The 18,823-nt window shown below is 36.0% G+C and overlaps 1 protein-coding gene across 6 annotated transcripts in view; it reads left to right on the forward strand.

The window, feature by feature from the left end:
* The window catches only part of Vps15 (vacuolar protein sorting 15), a 158,757-nt gene that overhangs the window by 94,223 nt on the left and 45,711 nt on the right, over positions 1-18,823 (forward strand). For 3 of the 6 annotated variants that reach the window (XM_069833973.1, XM_069833972.1, XM_069833977.1), the window contains 3 exons: positions 5,478-5,582; positions 12,146-12,310; positions 17,093-17,253. In XM_069833973.1, coding sequence (XP_069690074.1) covers positions 5,478-5,582; positions 12,146-12,310; positions 17,093-17,253 — 431 coding nt within the window. The remainder of the gene's footprint in view (positions 1-5,477; positions 5,583-12,145; positions 12,311-17,092; positions 17,254-18,823) is intronic. The other 3 variants (XM_069833974.1, XM_069833975.1, XM_069833976.1) reach the window with 3 other exon arrangements.

Consider the following 18,823-nt stretch of genomic DNA (forward strand, 5'->3'; position numbering starts at 1 on the left):
TTAATTAGTCTTTTGATGGATGTAAAAGGTAGGCTTGTATTTGTATTCTGAATTAAATTGGATCCTTTTTTGGCAAGAAAGTCAGCAGTTTCATTTCCAGCAATTCCGCAATGTGCAGGTATCCATTGCAATTGAATTCTTTTCTGTAGTTTTTGAAGTTGTTGGATCATTTTGTGACATTCTTTAATTTGGATTGACATCATTTTATATGAATTTATTGCATATAATGCTGCTTTAGAATCAGAGAGAATGACAGCATTTTGAAATTTATCTATTCTGTACAGTAGGTGTTGGAGTGAGATATGAATAGCCATTATTTCCGCATCAAAATTTGTTGTATGATGTCCTGCTGGTTGATAAAATGAGAATAACGCACACGTAATTCCTGATCATGAGTTGTTATCGATAGTAGACCCATCTGTGTAGATATGTAACCATTCTTCTGGTGGGTATCTATTGTTCACAGCTTCTAATGCCAGCGCTTTTAGTACAGGTTTGGAAGTTTCAGATTTTGTAACTGGTTCTTCTAAATCTAGTTGAATGTTAATTGGTTCGAAGGTTAGAGGGTTTTCTCTGCTTAAAATGTTTTCTTTAGATTTAGGGAGATTCAATTCTGTTTTTATTTCCGTGACTTTGGACAGGAAACTTGTTTGTGTTTTCAACTTGGTTGGTTGTAACAGTCTTTTTTCCCATTTTGTTGTTGTTAACCGTAGCATTTTTTCATGATGTGTTAGTGCCTGTTCCTCTAGAGTGAGATATATTGGAGGGTTCTGGGTTAGGGCTTGCATTGCCGTGATTGGGGTTGATTTTGCTGCACCAGTTATTAGTCGCAGGGCCTGATTTTGGCATACTTCTAGTCGATTCAGGTTGAAATTATTTGCTGTAATTAATACCTCCGCATTGTAGAGAAGTATTGGCTTGATGAATGTTTTGTACGTGATGTTCAAAGTCTGCCGATTACTACCCCACTTGGCTCCAGCTAATCTCTTTAAAATTGGAAGTCTTTTTGTTGATTTGTTTACTACTGCTTCAATATGATTTTTCCAAGATAATTTTGAATCAAAAATTGTCCCTAAATATTTCGTTTCATATGTTTGTCTCAGGTTTGTTTTCTTGAACTGTAGATTTAGTTTTGGGATTTTTTTCTTCAAGCTAAATATTTGAAACGTTGTTTTATCAGTATTTATGGCCATCAAATTGTTGTCAGTCCACTTTTCTAATAGGATCAGAGCCTTTTCCATTGAAGTTTTGGATTTGACTATTTGTGGGGAAGATGTCCAAATGACCATGTCGTCTGCAAAAAGAGCTGTCTTTATTTCTGGGCTTGAAACAGCTGTGGGGAGATCGTTGATGTAGATGTTAAAGAAGGTTGTACTCAGTACTGCACCTTGTGGGAGGCCCATTTTTATTTGTCGGAATTTAGACGTACTGTCATTGTATTTTGTAGCACAGAAACGCTGGGAAAGGAAGTGAGTGATCCAGTTTAGCATGTTGTTTTGAATGCCTATTTTTGTGAGTTTTTCAAGTAGTTTATACCTCCATACTGAATCGTATGCTTTTTCAAAATCAATGAAAACTGATAGCGTATCTTGATTTTTGTTGAAAGATTCTTTGACATCTTGGGAGAGCTGAATTGTATTTTCTTTTGTAGATAGGTGTTGTCTGAATCCTGTTTGTGCTGCTGTTAGTATGTTATTACTTTCTAAGAACCAATTTAACCTCGCTGAAATCATACATTCTGCTGTTTTTGCAATGACACTTGTTAAAGAAATTGGTCTGTAATTATTTATATCATCACCTGTCTTGCCTTTTTTTACAATAGAGATAATTATTGCTTTTTTCCACTCTGTAGGTACAGCAGAAGTCCATGATAGGTTAAATAATTTCAGTAGTGCATTTCTTCCCTTTTGTCCAAGATGTTTCAGAAATTCTGCATGTATTTTATCAGGTGCAGGAGATTTTTTATCTTTTAACTCATGGATTGCAGAATCTAGTTCTCTTATGGTGAATTCTTTGTGGAATATATCGTTTGTTTGTTCTTGACACTTAACCTAATGAGCATTAATATGGTATACTGAAAATATTATGTACTTATAAAAATTACCATAATATGCAGTTACATCAAACAGAAGAGCATTTTCAATAAATTTAAAATTGAGAATTCATGTAGATAATTTATTGGGATGTAGTTGTAGCCTCTGGAGATGGGTAAAGAAGAATGGAAATTAATTTCGGGCCTCAGCAAAAACTTTATCAATCTGATACCATTTGATTTATAATTACGAAATTTATTTTCGACTACTTTAGATCTGTTTAAGATCAATTACATCTTACATAATTGAGATTGCCATCCTCAGTGGTATATATGCTTGCTATTTTTACCTGAAATTGACAAATGCAAACTTATTGGAGAACAATAAAATTTTAATGCAATAAAATTCCTAGCATAGATTGGCAGTATGTAAAGAAAATTTGTTATTTAATAAAATGTCTGTAGTCTATGTTGCCATGGGATAATGAATTTTGCCTTACAGGTACTGTACTTCAAAAGTGAAATTAAATTCTGCTAGGGTAGCAGAATTCCAGAGAAATCTTAGTAGACTTTGGAAAACAAATATTCATAGTTGTAGGCTAAACTTATTCTAAAATTGTATCGTAAAGTAAAGTACTTGTTCTCACAATTTCTGTTCCTTTGGAGCCTAAATTTTCACTTTAAGTCATCTAAATTCTCAAATTTGTATGATGATATTAACTGTTAGGGATGGAATTTTTTATCTCCACTTTTTACCTAATTTGGTACAAATACATTGTAATCTAACCAAAATAATCAGTTTTTATTTTTAACAATGTAGTATAATACTGTAGATACTGGCCATGACAATATGGTCATGTAGTCCTGTACATATTCATTTTATAAAAATAGATATGAAATTTAAGTATAAGTTTCTTTTCCTAAAAAAATTGTTCTTTTTACATGCTTGAATCTTAATTGGTGTGGAAAACCACAAATCATAATACACATAGTTGAACTTCACATTTCTTGCATTGTGTGCGTCCTACACTTGAGCAAAATTTTCCTGCACATCTCCATCTTTTATTCCCTGGGACAGGTTCAATGAAATTACCTTTTCGATCAAATCTCACATCAGCAAGAGTGTGTCCACCTGATTTTGAGATTGAATGGCGCCTGGGACCTTTAAGGATATTTTGCTAACACTATGTTTGCGCAATTTCCTTCTGAAGTTCAGATGAGGAATGTTAGATCAAGTCCCGCTCATGAGTAACCAGGCATTGCAGTGTCCATCATCCAAGTGAATATAGGCCACCACCATTTCTTACCTCTTATTCTGGTATGGTATGTGCCTATATTTGCATCCATTAGGTCAGTTCCTCCCATATATGTATTGTACATTGTGATTGGATTTGGATGTTGAACTTCAATTCTCTGTTTCTTTTTCTGAGCGTGAATACCGTTCAGCTGATGTTATTGGATTGATTCCATTTACTGCTGAGGCTACAGTTACAACTGAATTGTTCATCCACCTTACCAGTAACATTCTTTCACAATTATTGTAAGTGTAGTCACAGACAACCTGATAAACAAAATAATTCAATCATAAAGAAAAATGTACTCACGAAAGACTAGTGTAACCGTATGGTAACACAAAAATGTTCCTGGTTACACTGACCATTAAATTGTATTCCATCAAGTTTCATAATGTCATTCAGTTAGGGCATCTCTAAAAAAAAGTATAGAAGTACCAGTAACAACGAAAAGGTAACAGGAATGAAAAAAAAAATCACTTTTCCTCTTGAGTGTGTCATATTCCTTACAAAAAGCAGCACGGCAATTCAATGACGAATAAATAAAACTTAGCTGACACCGTTAGAGTGAAAGAGTTATCTTCCCAGTTTTTCCAACATTCTGAATGAAGTCAAAAGAAGTTTCATTCCCAACAATGGAAATTAGTTGGAATAAATAATTTAAGTAGTGATTGTTGTATAGCTGTAACCATGTGGTCATGCTATAGTCCCGTCGCTTTAATTTCTGGCAGTCAATCATGTTGCAGGTTGGCTACATTTAAACGTGTGCATCTTGTGATTCGCTGATGAAGATGTTATGCATTTCTTAAGGCTGGATAAATATTTAATATAATCGCCCTCCATTTTGGCTCTTTAGTTGGCATTTGCAAAAAGCACATGAGGACATTATTTGCCGCTCAATTATTTGCTGAATTACAGTGCATTTGATTTATTATCATAGGAGCTACTACATGATAATGTTTAACGGTGTGGCAAATAGATCTCTCGTCTGGTAGCTCGGCAACGAAAGAACAAAAATGGTGAATGATACTACCTACCTAGACATTATAGAGCCTTGACTTCCTAAGACGTAAGCAAAGAGGAGGAGTCTCGCCTGGAATAACAGCATCGCGACTATAGTACATTCATTCATTCATTCATGCATTCATTCATAATGTTCTGTCCAAGGGCAGGTCTTTCATTGCAAACCCAGCATTGTCCAGTATTTTCTATTTTCTGCCTTCCTCTTTGTCTCCTCATATGATCCATATATCTTAATGTCGTCTATCATCTGATATCTTCTTCTGCCCTGAACTCTTCTCCCATTCACCATTCCTTCCAGTGCATCCTTCAGAAGGCAGTTTCTTCTCAACCAGTGATCCAGCCAATTCCTTTTCCTCTTTCTGATCAGTTTCATCATCATTCTTTCTTCATCCACTCTTTCCAACACAGCTTCGTTTCTTATACTGTCTGTCCACTTCACACATTCCATCTTTCTCCATATCAACATTTCAAATGCTTCTAGTCACTTCTCTTCACTTCGTCGTAATGTCCATGTTTCTACCCCATACAATGCCACACTCCACACAAAGCACTTCACTAGTCTCTTCCTTAGTTCTTTCTCCAGAGGTCCACAGGAGATTTTCCTTTTTCTGTTAAAAGCTTTCTTTGCCATTGCTATTCTCTTTTTGACTTCTTGGCAGCAGCTCATGTTACTGCTTATAGTACACCCCAAGTATTTGAAGCTGTCCTCTTGTTCTACTTCCTCATTTAGAATTCGCAAGTTTACCTTTACTTTTCTTCCTATGACCATGATCTTCGTCTTGTTAGCATTTATTTTCATTCTATACTGTTCACAGATGTCATTTAGCTCCAGCAGCATATCCCTTAGTATCATCTCCTCTTCTGCTAACAATGCCATATCATCAACAAATCTTACACATTTTATTCTTCTTCCTCCTACCATCATTCCTCCCGTGTTCTGAAAACAGTTCTTCACTAGATCCTCAAAGTAGATGTTGAACAGGACTAGTACATAATGAGTTTTAAATTAAAAATTAGCTTTTTACTAACCTCCTAGTGTGTTGAAAAAGTATTAATGTTGTGTTATTAACGTTTGTGTGCATTGTTCGAAAAGTGTTGTGTGGTCATACAACTGATGCATGTTTGTTTAGGAGCCCAATCTGTGCTGGTATATGCAACCATGTATGGCTCTATAGTGGGATGGGACCTCCGATCACCAGGAACAGCCTGGAAACTTGACAACGACTTAAAGAGAGGTAGGTGAAAACCACAAGATACCATTATTTGTGCTATGTTCACTTCTAGGCTTAAAAGGAAGCTTTAAGGATTACAAAACTATTTTTAAGATAATGTGCACCACATCTTACTATGATTTGTAATTTTGCATAGAACCGTACTATTCAGAAACAGTGTTTTTTTTTTACAGACCCTAAATCTAAGACATGGGACCCTGGCTTTAACTTCCCCTCAGAAGGAAAGCATACTAAGAACTTCCTTTACATTAAGAGTCCATTGTCTTTGAACCCGCCAACTTCGAATTCATTGGCAAGCGCATTAAACTATTAGTTGGAAGAGGATGACCAATGTTAAGGGAAAACATATATTACTGTTCAGGTCTCAGCTTTCTGACCCTCGAAGGTGTGCAAGGAAGGTAGGAAAAACAAGTAGTGCCGAGCATAGTCACTTTTATACAGCACAAGCATTAAGATGTGCTGTTGTGTTTTACAGAAATACATTAAATGTAACAAATTTTGTTATGATTTGAGAATGGCTTTAATACTGTAAATAATACTAGTGCTAGAGAAAAACTGTTCATAATTTTATAAGTAAGAGGTTTCATCCATGTATTGTGGGTCCCTATCACCACGCCATGGCACGTCCTCAGGTTGCGGATCGAGGAGATGGCCTCCATGTATGGAGGATAGCTGTGAATATATTGAATAAGCAGTTGTGTACAGCCGATGAGGGGTGGTCCTCCAGCTTGGGGGTTGGGCGAAGGGCTAACAATCCATCACCGTAAAAAAACAGCTTGTTACGAAACCTCAAAATAAATATGGGAAATGCGTGTTATTATTTGGTTGAGAAGCTTTTATCTTCCAGTCTGCTGTCAAAAAATCTGAAAGTTAGAATTTATAAAACAGTTATATTACCGGTTGCTCTTTATGATTGTGAAACTTGGACTCTCACTTTGAGAGAGGAGCATAGGTTAAGGATGTCTGAGAATAAGGTGCTTAGGAAAATATTTGGGGCTAAGAGGGATGAAGTTACAGAGAATGGAGAAAATTACACAACACAGAACTGCACGCATTGTATTCTTCACATGACATAATTGAAACATTAAATCCAGACGTTTGAGATGGACGGGGCATGTAGCACGTATGGGTGAATCAGAAATGCATATAGAGTGTTAGTTGGGAGGCCAGAGGGAGAAAGACCTTTGGGGAGCCCGAGACATAGTTGGGAAGATAATATAAAATGGATTTGAGGGAGGTGGGCTATGATGGTAGAGACTGGATTAATCTTGCTCAGGATAGGGACCAATGGCGGGCTTATGTGAGGGCGACAATGAACCTCCGGGTTCCTTAAAAGCCAGTAAGTAAGAGATTTCATATATGAATATTAATTTTCCATGATGGTCAACTATGATAGGTCAACTATTGTGAGGGTACATAAGGTGGTGCATGAGTTTTTTTCGATTACTATGTAGCAGGCTCAATTCGAGTTCAATAGTAGGTGTGTAGTAAAAGAGTATTCACATTCCACGCATTCCTTACACGAACGTAGTCTGTGTTTCGAATAATAAAACTAATCAGGGTTGATACCCGACAGAAGAAGTCAAACGTTGTCGAATCTTATAGGTAAAGAACATGGTAGTTTGTTTAAAACGTGGGTTAAAATTGCCTTATACAGTGGTGATTTAAAGCTATTCCTCTATAATGCTGATGATTCATTAATATTTTGTGAGCATTTGTCTCTTTTGATTCTCTTCATTGTCATTTAAATACCGTGTTACCTGAACATAAGCTGCACTTTTTTCACTACATTAAGACATATATACATATATACATACATATACAATAGAATCCCTCTTAGCCAACACAAATGGACCGAGTTCCGGATACGAGATTTTGTTGGATAATTGAATAAGTATTTTAACAAATTACCTGTTCGTATTTTATGATGCCAACCTGTTGAAACTGCAGCCATATGAAGCTTATTTCTCAGTCACTTGATCGTAACTAAATAACATAAAATTGTGGATTTTCTTTATTAAAACAAATCACTGAATCAATTTTCGGTTCGAATATTCACTGAACGATCTTTGTTTTGTTTGAAGATCTTAGGTGAGGTTTCCTTCGCACATGCAAGTGCTGTTGTAGGAAGACACCTCCATAATAAATCAGTCTCGTGTGCGTTATATATTTGTTCCGCACTAACATTACTCTCAGACACAATTTTCTCGAACCGATTAATAAACTGATCTGCGGACACTTCATTGGCACTCCTTTGTTCATGGACATATCTAGTTTTAGGATTCTATGTCTCTCTTTGAATCTGTTAAATCACCCAACGGAAAATTCACACTCAGTTTCATTTTCTGTTGCAGTTCCTTGGCTCTTTCTAGTACCATAAGCCCAGAAATGCACATTCCCTCAGATCTTAGATTCATTGTTACTTACGAATCGCCAGAGTTGACTGCCTTGTTTCTTTATATCGTATAAAGTTGAACTTCCAATTTTATATTCACCCATTAATTTAGCTCTACTAACTCCTCTCTCCAGTTTCTCGAGTAATTCAAGCTTCTGCTTCAGTGTGAGTATGTTCCTCTTGCGCTTAGCGGTAGTACCATGATGCTATCACACAAATTAAACTTTTACATGCTATAAAAACAGAGAATTTCACATTTTCCTATTTAGACTCATCCAACACCCCCTCGAAACGGGTGAATTCAAGTGGTAAATTTAAAGATATCGTCTCTGCATTGTTTGCAAGGCCCAAGCGGCAACTTATTGACGCTACCCAATGTACCCCAGGGACATAACGGTGTTTTCTGTTTATGTTTTCACATGTGAACAATGTAAAGAGTAAACACAACCAAAAGTGCTATAGTTTTTATATTGCAGATTATTTGGGTGCTCAATACAAAGGATTTTACTGTAAATATAGGTCTGCATAAATTTGAGGGCAGCTTATATTTGGGTAGATACGGTATTAAGAACTGTACAATTTATGCCACAGGAAATGGACTGCCATATTTTCATTGTTCGGAATGCTCCCAGAAATAATAAGTTACTTATCAGGACCAACATTTTAGTTGCCTTTTCCAGTTTTGTTTGAAGATGTAGTAGTCTTTCATTAGCAATAACATTTATATTACTATTTAGGCTATAAATTTAATTTCTTATTTAGCTGCAATTGAATTTCAGTAACATTTGTTGTTATTATTATTATTATTATTATTATTATTATTATTATTATTATTATTATTATTATTACTTACTTACTTCTTTGCTCCACCCATCCTTCATCATATAATGACGCAGAATTTCTGCATGGAAATATCATATGTACTTCGGTACATCGTAATAATATATGATACGCGAAAATAATCACCTAGTGATTTAAGACAATGCTCATTCCGTCGGATCCCTGCCACTCAGTCACTCGTAATAAGTGCACCTCCGCACATTAATGTGTTGGACATTGTGCCACTGTCACATCTGTGACATAGTGCATGAGGGTTGGCCACTGGAGGGAACCTAAGAGGTCGTGGAGCTTAAACTGAGAGGATTCAATCCGGCATTGGAATGGGAATCCAGTGTGGCTCAGTGGATAGAGCGTCAGCACGTAGAGCTGAAGACACGGGTTCAAATTCCAGTGCCGGAGAGAATTTTTCTCCGCTCCACCCATCCTTCATCAGAGGGAAAGGATGTTTATTTTACACGTAATTTACTCCTTGAATATATCTTCGTTATAGACATGACACTTGACCTATAAACAGACGGAAAAAATAACAACAAATAAAACAGAGGAAAAACAGAGCGGAGTCATGCATAAAAAATTTCTTCATGTGTAAACCTAAGCTCTCATGGAATCAACGAAAGTCTTTCAAAAGGGACTTAGCATATGGCAGCCTGTCATTTTTTTAAGACTTTACATATCAGCCAGAACCTCAGTCAGAAGTTGTATTATTATTATTATTATTATTATTATTATTATTATTATTATTATTATTATTATTATTATTATTATTAATGAACATTTATTTAAAAGTTGTTACAATATTATCAGAAACTTTCTGTATAGCATAGATAGCGTGTGACATCATCTCTCTGTAGAGTTCTCAATTTTGGGTCAGTGAATTCCAGGACAACTTATACAAGACACAAGAAAAATGTTCTTGAACCAAAATCGACAATTTAAAAGCAAATTGCACAGTTTTTGTACGGAAATCTACTTGAATAAAGTACAGCCATTACAGTTACTTGGTACGACCATTTTAATTTAATAATCTTGATTGTCTTCTAAGCCACATTTAAAGATATAGTAAGTCTAATTTATTATACATCTTGATTACACATGTTTAACACTTTGTATCACTTAGGACTTTGGTTGTAATAACAACTTTCATGTTTTAAAATGAAAACTAAGTTGTAAATTACCTAGTTGACAGTTTCGACTTCGTATCAGCCATCTTCAGAATTAGTGGGTAGAGTTTAAAAAACTAAATAAATAAATAGCAAATTATAGCAATTTGAAATATGTTGTAAGGCTTTGTCAAAAAGAAGAGATACACTTGACTCAAACTTCTTCCTGTTCACACGTTACCCATGCTCAAAAATTATTTGCCATCCTGGTGAAATAAATTCCTCCAGGACAGAGCACATGATTCCTGGTCAATCCTTCCGAATCCTGGACGATTGAGAACTCTACTTCTCTGAGAATTGAGTGAAAGACAGAAAAGCTAAAACAGATGGAAGGTTTGGGAAGATCAAGGTGAAATTCTATGGTGCGTGATGAAAAGGGCCTAAGTTACAAATTGCAAATTTTGGATAGAGCAAAAGAAAATTTTTAAATGAGATCCAAAATCATCATTGTGAGCTAGAAATCTAAAGCTGAACATCATTATGAAAGAGGATAGACATATGTAGGGACACTTAAAATGGTGAATAAAATAGGTCAAAGTCGGTACATAAAACTACTGCAATTCTTGAAAAAAAGTCGTTATTTAAATATGTAAATTGTGAAAAAGTTGGTATTTAAACATGTAAAAGTGAAGAAAAAGTTTAAACTTAAATATGGAAGTCACTTTATCAGTCATCACATTTAGTAGAACTTCATTAATTTGGTTTTGTCATTGGCATAGCTCCATTCAAATTTAACCTAGAGAAAATTTCCGCTGGCGAGAAAACGCTGACCTTGACAAACAAACTGGTATAATTAAGGCCAGTTACATTCTAGATGAAGAAAAGTGTCACGTGGATATCAGAAACATAGGTCTTTTGTTCATTTGCACACTATATCAGGTCACTTTGGTGCTGAATTATCAAAATACTTTATTCCTTAATCTTTGTTGCGTACTCTTGCTGAAAATGTGGTACGTAATATTTTACACGTTTCTTTTTATCATGTTAGTGTGTAACGAACCTAAGCATTGCACATGAATGAGACACAGATTTTCATTTTTCACAGCTGAGCAGTCATCCTTTCCACTTGATGAAACATGAAAGACAAACCCATTAATTTCGTACTTATTTTGAATGTTTTATTGTCGAAAATGAATAGAATTTCGTGACAAATAAATGTACGATTGAGAGATATTTATAAAAAAAAATTGTGTTTAACTAAAAAATTTATGGGAAATGCGTGTTATTATTTGGTTGAGAAGCTTTTATCATCTAGTCTGCTGTCAAAAAATCTGAAAGTTAGAATTTATAAAACAGTTATATTACCGGTTGTTCTGTATGGTTGTGAAACTTGGACTCTCACTCTGAGAGAGGAACATAGGTTAAGGGTGTTTGAGAATAAGGTGCTTAGGAAAATATTTGGGGCTAAGCGGGATGAAGTTACAGGAGAATGGAGAAAGTTACACAACGCAGAACTGCATGCATTGTATTCTTCACCTGACATAATTAGGAACATTAAATCCAGACGTTTGAGATGGGCAGGACATGTAGCATGTATGGGCGAATCCAGAAATGCATATAGAGTGTTAGTTGGGAGACCGGAGGGAAAAAGACCTTTAGGGAGGCCGAGACGTAGATGGGAGGATAATATTAAAATGGATTTGAGGGAGGTGGGATATGATGATAGAGACTGGATTAATCTTGCACAGGATAGGGACCGATGGCGGGCTTATGTGAGGGCGACAATGAACCTTTGGGTTCCTTAAAAGCCATTTGTGAGTAAGTAACTAAAAAATTGCCAAACTCGCAAAAAAAAAAAAAAATGAGCAAAATTCGCGAAAAGTGGAGACCATAAAATGTGTCTACGGAACGAGTCTCATTCATACCTATAAAAATATTAACTCTCTGACTCAATTAGCAGAAATTCGTAAAAAAAAAATTCACGAAAATCGAGTGACCATAGACATATGTCCTTTATACCATCTGAAGTACATTTTTAGTATTCACAGGGCGTTCATAACTCAAAATCACTCGTTTATGACTTATACACAGTAGTTTCCAGTTTCTTTTGCACTAGAGTAATAGGTAATAATATTACGTTAGATTTGTAATAAATCTAGAAAGTGATTTGCTTTCGGGAATGATTTGTGTTTTTCACAATGTGTTTGGAATATTTTCCTCTTGAACATCAGCACGTCCACATCTAAAGTGTAGTGAATCTTTCGGTGAAGGGGTCATCACATCCTTCTGCCTGGATCCACATCAGAGTTGGCTGGCAGTGGGTACTAGCAGTGGCTTCCACATATGTTGGGATCTACGCTTCCAGCTACCAATATCAACCATTGACCATCCCATCCGTGAGTAGAGGAACATGAATTTCTTTAGCAAGTTGTGTATGATCTGTGTGAGTTACTGACATACCATGAGTTTTAAATTAAAAACTATGTGCATTTTACACAGACATTTAGTGCCATCTATATGAAGTCTGTCTGTAAAGTATCAGTCATTTTGATATCTCGAGAACCAAACACAGCCTTGGATGTAACTTGGCAGCCAGTCAGAGGAGACCTTACTAAGTTTGTGTGAACACTCACTCTGTTGTGGGATTATTCAGTTACTTGAGTGAGTTTGTGTATTGTGTGACCATCGCACTCACAATGATTGAGTAGATCAGTTTTATTTGCAACTTGAACATTCGTCCACAGAAACTATTTGAATAATGGAGAGAGTTTTCAGGGATGATTTCAATGAGTGAGGCCCAGATAAAGTTGTAGTACCAGTACTGATGCCTCAAAGATGACCAAAAGTCTGTTGAATGCATGCAGATTGTAGTCAACAAAAAATCGACTATTCATAGTGAGAGAATTAAAAGATGTGGATATTTCACAAACTATTGTTTCAGAGATTTTGGTGGAAAAATCTTGGAATGAGACACGTGGTAGCAAAATTCATAATAATGTGTCTGCTCTTTCACCACATCTCGTGCAGTGTTTTTTGGCCCAGATTTGATTTCCTATGGCTTTTGACTTTTCCCAAACCTAAGGTCGCATTGAAAAGAATGAGATTGCGTATTGTGGATGACATTAAGGAGATTGCGATGAGACACTAGAAGGTTATCTCAAAAAAGGAATTTTCATACTATTTTGAAAAGTGAAATGGATGCTGGGATAAGTGTATGAGATCCCAAAGAGAGTGCTTTTAAAGGAAATCAGGGTGGTGCCATTGCCCTACACTGGATACTGTTTTTTTATATTAAATGGCTGGATACTTTCCAGACAGAGCTTTTATACTATTCACTTTTCATTGACGACAAGCACATAATTTACACTCTTGTTTGTTTGTTTGATTAATGTTAGCTTCTTGAAGTGTATTGTAGTGACAGTGGCTGTATCCATCTTGTTAGTATTTGAACAACGTGAAAATATAAAATATTTCAAAAACTAAACAAAACGACAAGCAAAACTGAAAATGTTTCAACAAACTTAGTGTGAAGAAAACGTGGAGAGTCGGAATGGGTGGTACAATCTGTAGAGTGCTGGCCTTCTGTGCACAAGGTTGTGGGTTTGATCACGGTCCAGGTCGATGGCATTTGAAGTGTGCTTAAATGCGACAGACTTATGACAGTAGATTTACTGCCATGTGAAAGAACTCCTGCAGGAAAAAATTTCTGCACACCAGCAATGCTGATATAACCTCGGCAGTTGCGAGCTTTGTTAAATAAAACATAATTAAATTAAAACGTGGAGATAGTCCATTCCTTAGATGGCATAGACATTTCGCGAAAGGTAGGCAACATCTGAGTGGTGATGAACATACTAGTTGCAAGGCACAGAGATTAAAGAAATATGTTTTTTTAGAATTATTTCCATTAATTGTACTAAATCAGTAGATACGCATTGTAGTTGGGGAGGTTTACTCCGAAGATGGATATGCTTAAGATATTGCAGTTGTCATTGGTGTTCACAATAGCTTGAGTCCACACAGTTACTACCTGTGCAGTGCATTACACTTAAACGAACTACAGTAGATTCTACTATAATATGATTTTGTTTATTTATGAAGTATTTTATTGATGTATGGAGTCTGGCTCTTTCATTTCAGATTACAAATTTTTTTAACAATGTGGAGAATAATGATGTAGACCAGACATGGACAAACGTGATTCAAATAAGCCAGCATGCTATGCAATATTCATTTAATATGATAACGTAAGCATAATATAGTCCTTTGCGTGCACTGCTTCGGCGAATGACACACATTTGCCCATCCCTGGAAGACAAAAGTTGTATTAAGTAATATTCTGAAAGATGCCCCTAATGATGTCCAACGTGTTCGTTTGTGTATTTGTGTGATGTCATTCAAATATTCAGTTGTTGATCCCAACTCCAGATATCCCCATTGTTTCTTGCTCCATATAACATTTGCCTTAGGGATTCTTGGATTTGGTCATCTGCAGAAGATGTATGGTGCCGTAGTTTCGCATTGAGACTATGCTGGTAAATATAACTATGAACTATGAAAGAGATGGCGGAATGAAGGTAGGGTGAATGAGTGTACTGAATGTCTAGATCATACCTGCACAAACAGCGCTCAATGAGCGTGCGCACTCCTTCCGAGCGGGAGAGCAGTATTTACCGCTCGCCGAATCAGAGAGGAAGATACTTCAGAATGACATAGACTTGCTGTAGATAGAGGAGAGGGAAACGACCACTCAGCTATCTAGTGGAGTGCAGTACATATTCTCAGTAACTGTTTCACGTTGCTTACCTACTGCTACAGTACAGTATGGAGGAATCTAAAAGACGGAAAAGTAGTGATCAGGCAAAGTCTTTCAATGTTGCATGGGAAAATGCTTATTTTTTCATAGCTGCTGGAGTAAATACTCAATGCTTTATCTGCCACAACATTTTGAAAGGTAGAAAGAAATGTAACATAATGCGTCATTACGAGTCCAGACATAAAGATACTAAAGATATTAATCTTCAACAATTTAAATATCTCTCTTCAGGGAAAAGGCCAGCTCAGTGTTGATATGTTGAATAAATTACGGGATTTCAGTCGTAAACTTACTCTTTTCGTAAGTCAGTTTCGGGAAGGTAATATGGCTTACTTTCGAACGATAGAAACTGCTCGTGATGAAGCCATGTTAAACGATTATGTGCAAATATTAATTGAAATTCAAAATGAATTTAATTCTAGGTTCCAAGATCTTGTCTTAAGGTCCACACCTGTGGAGTAATGGTTAGCGCGTCTAGCCGCGAAACCAGGTGGCCCGGGTTCGATTCCCGGGTCAAGTTACCTGGTTGAGGTTTTTCTGGGGTTTTCTCTCAACTCAGTATGAGCAAACGCTGAGTAACTTTCGGTGTTGGGCCCCAGACTCATTTCACCAGCATTATCACCTTCGTCTCATTCAGACGCTAAATAACATAAGCTGTTGATAAAGCGTCGTAAAATAACCTACTAAAAATCTTGCCTTAATTGGAAAGAAGTTTAAAGTTATCATAATAAATTCTTCAACACCGGTTGAAACAATGCCATATAAGTTACAGGTGGGCCTGGTTGGCGCAGTTGGTATAGAGCTGGCCTTCTATGCCCGAGGTTGCGGGTTCGATTCCGGGCCAGGTCGATTGCATTTAAATGTGCTCATATAACCTCGGCAGTTGCGAGCGTCGTTAAATAAAACATAACATTTAACGATTTACAGCTCGGATTTATTGATCTTCAATGTGGCCTAAGGGCTAAAGATCGTTTGAATAATACTACTAGCCTGGTTGAGTTTTACAAGACTAAACATTAGCAATAATATCCACGACTACACAGGCTGGCTGTGAAAATGATTGCTATGTTTGGCTCAACATTTATATTTGTGAGCAACTGTTTTCTATAATCAACTGTAATAAAGGCATCTGTAACTGATGTTTCATTACAATCAGTAGGCTACTGTTCCTTTCAGCTGCCAACAGCATGAAACCTCGTTTTCATGTACTGATAAATAAAAATATAACAAAATGATATTGTACATTTAAGTAGGTATAAAATTTCTATTATTTCTGTATTAATTACTAATAGTCCAAGATAGTTTTGCAAACACTGAACGGGAATTCATTTCATAAACAATCGTACTAGTACTTCCCTTTTGTGTATATTTTGTACGATATCACCCCTTCTTCCAGTCCACCCTATACTGAGCGCAGCTAATACCTGCATTCCGCTCATGTGCTGTGAGCCGGCTCGGAGAGCAGAAACCTTGTGCAGGCCTGGTCTAGATGAAAGGTATCCCAAATAAAAAGAAAAATTATCTGAAATTATTCATTGTACACTCTTCCAGTTTGTGTCGTCATGAAGGGAATCTTAAAGTTTTATCCATACCCTGCTTATGCGGATGCACCATCTGGTTGACATTGTAGGAGAAGGTTGTATGCATGTTATGGCTAGCGAATTTAAACTTCTATTACAGCTGTTGTTTGTCATGTTAGAATGCAGTATGGACATGAATCTCCAACATGGAAAAGCATATGGTTTTGAGAAAACAAAATGAAAACTACAAAAAGTCTGTGTTTTTTAAATACTTTTGAATACTTTCATTCAGACATTCTATACTTCGAGAAAAGATTCCCCAAAACTGTGGCTACCACAATTATCACTAACTGGAATTTTTTTAACTCATGTCTTAAGCATGCCACTGTTTGGTTAATCGTGTACCATTACTTTCTTTATAAAATCTTACATTGAATTAAAGGAAGTGCAAATGAATGAAGTAAATTTCACGCTACACTTAATGCAAATTTACCATTAATTAATGAGCAGAATAGTTATCAGAAATGAGATTCCACTTGTTTCATGATCGGTGTAGAAATAAATGAAGCCTTTGAAAGGAAGTTTGAAATGTCTTGTCTCTCACTGGTCTTTATTATTTTTATCTTGTTTATAATTCCACTTGTATAAGGAAAATTGTTGTTTGAATCAGACTAAAAACTGAGAAAATAGCTCAGTTTGTAACTTCAACTGCTCATTTGTGAACTGAACTAATTTCAGAGAATATCTAGATACATTTTTTTTTTTCCGAAATAAAAATAGAACTTGATAATTATTGAGTAAAAAGTTATGTACAGGGACGATTTTGTTTTTTTTGTGAGCAGCAGGTACTCGAATACGTCGCCTGATTTGTCACCCAACTGAACAGTCTTGTGTCATATCAGCTGTGCATGGCAACAACGAGATTTCTGTGTGGAACCTGGAGAACCATTTCAGACAGACTGTACTCTGGGCAAGCAATGCTCCTCCTCTAACACACACAACTGTGAGTTGATTTTTAACTCTTAACGTTTTCAAATGTAAAAGTTGTGAGTATTGTAATAATAGAATTTATTGGCTATAACAGTGATTCCAAAAGTGGAAATCGTGTAAAGAGCTGAGGGGAGTTGCGAGATGATTTACAACTGCAAAATGCTATAATTGCATCCGTTTTTGAGAAAGTACTTTCTTAAATCTTAACTCTATATTCACAAACTGTTATCATTTTCAATTTCTCGCTTTTGTTCTGTTGACAGTAATAGACTAGAAACTTATTTTGCATAAATAAGAATTTACGAATTCTATAAAAACTTCAGTAGCTTCTTCTGTAAGCTCGAGGTATTCTTGCATTCTTTAGAGACAAAACTAGTCTATGTTCTGCGAAAAAAAATATAGTTTCAACATTCATCAGTTCATGCATATTTCAATGAGTCTTTTCTTAATATTATTTTTGGAATTACAGCCAGTTGAATAGAACTGTCTAAAAACGGAATCAGTATCCATTTATTTATTTATTTTACAAACTTCCCCTAAAATAGGAGTTGCCCTGAAGGACAAAGTATACCAAATATACAAGTATTAGTAAATACGTACAATTATATGAAAATGTTTTCATGAGAAATATAATTATTATTATTGTGTTATTAATTTACTTTATATATGTGATTTCTCAGAAGATAGATTGAATATTTTAGAGCTATCAAAGAAACAGTCTTGGCCAAAGAGGATTCAAGATTGAATTCTTTGCAGAAATAAATATTTTTTTTTTGTAATTGAATATTTTAGAGCTATCAAAGAAACAGTCTTGGCCAAAGAGGATTCAAGATTGAATTCTTTGCAGAAATAAATAATTTTTTTTTATAATTGAATATTTTAGACCTATCAAAGAAACAGTCTTGGCCAAAGAGGATTCAAGACTGAATTCTTTGCAGAAATAAATAATTTTTTTTGTAATGTGCCTCTAGCACCCACTAATAACCCAATAATTTCAATGGCTTGTAACTTATATATATGTGAATAATAAGGAACAGTTGGACCATAAATTAGATTCTTCTCATTGTTGACATCTTGCAGTTGAGTTGTATTCAATTCGAAGCGGATAGTAGGATCTATTACATAGCCTGTTGTGTTGTTAAAGGCTAATATATCAACCCGCCGACAGCTTCCTGTTTCTGATAGACCATGGATTTCTTCATAAGTGGTATAGCCTTTGTCGCAAAAAGCTTGAGCAATTGAAGACCTGATTTTGTGATGCCTGGCATTGCGTAATGTCTCACCATTCGGGCAAGATCCAAGAACGTGGGCGAGAGTTTCTATCTCGTTGAAGCAGTGGCGACAACGGTTACTGTCCATGGATCTGCCCGGAATAGCACGTACAGCCACAACATTACCGACCATTTTTACAGCATCCCTCCATTCACTGCAGTTCAGCCCTTCATGATGAGTGATCCACTGGTTTGTGGCAGGATGTTCCGTGAAAAGGGAAACTCCTTTCCCTTTTTGAGAAATCGTGCTCCATTTCTGAAATTCTAGATCTCTTGGCATACCCCTCACTTTCCTTGAATCAAGAAATCCGT

The sequence above is a fragment of the Periplaneta americana genome, chromosome 8, assembly GCF_040183065.1.
Source record: "Periplaneta americana isolate PAMFEO1 chromosome 8, P.americana_PAMFEO1_priV1, whole genome shotgun sequence".
NCBI lineage: Eukaryota > Metazoa > Arthropoda > Insecta > Blattodea > Blattidae > Periplaneta > Periplaneta americana.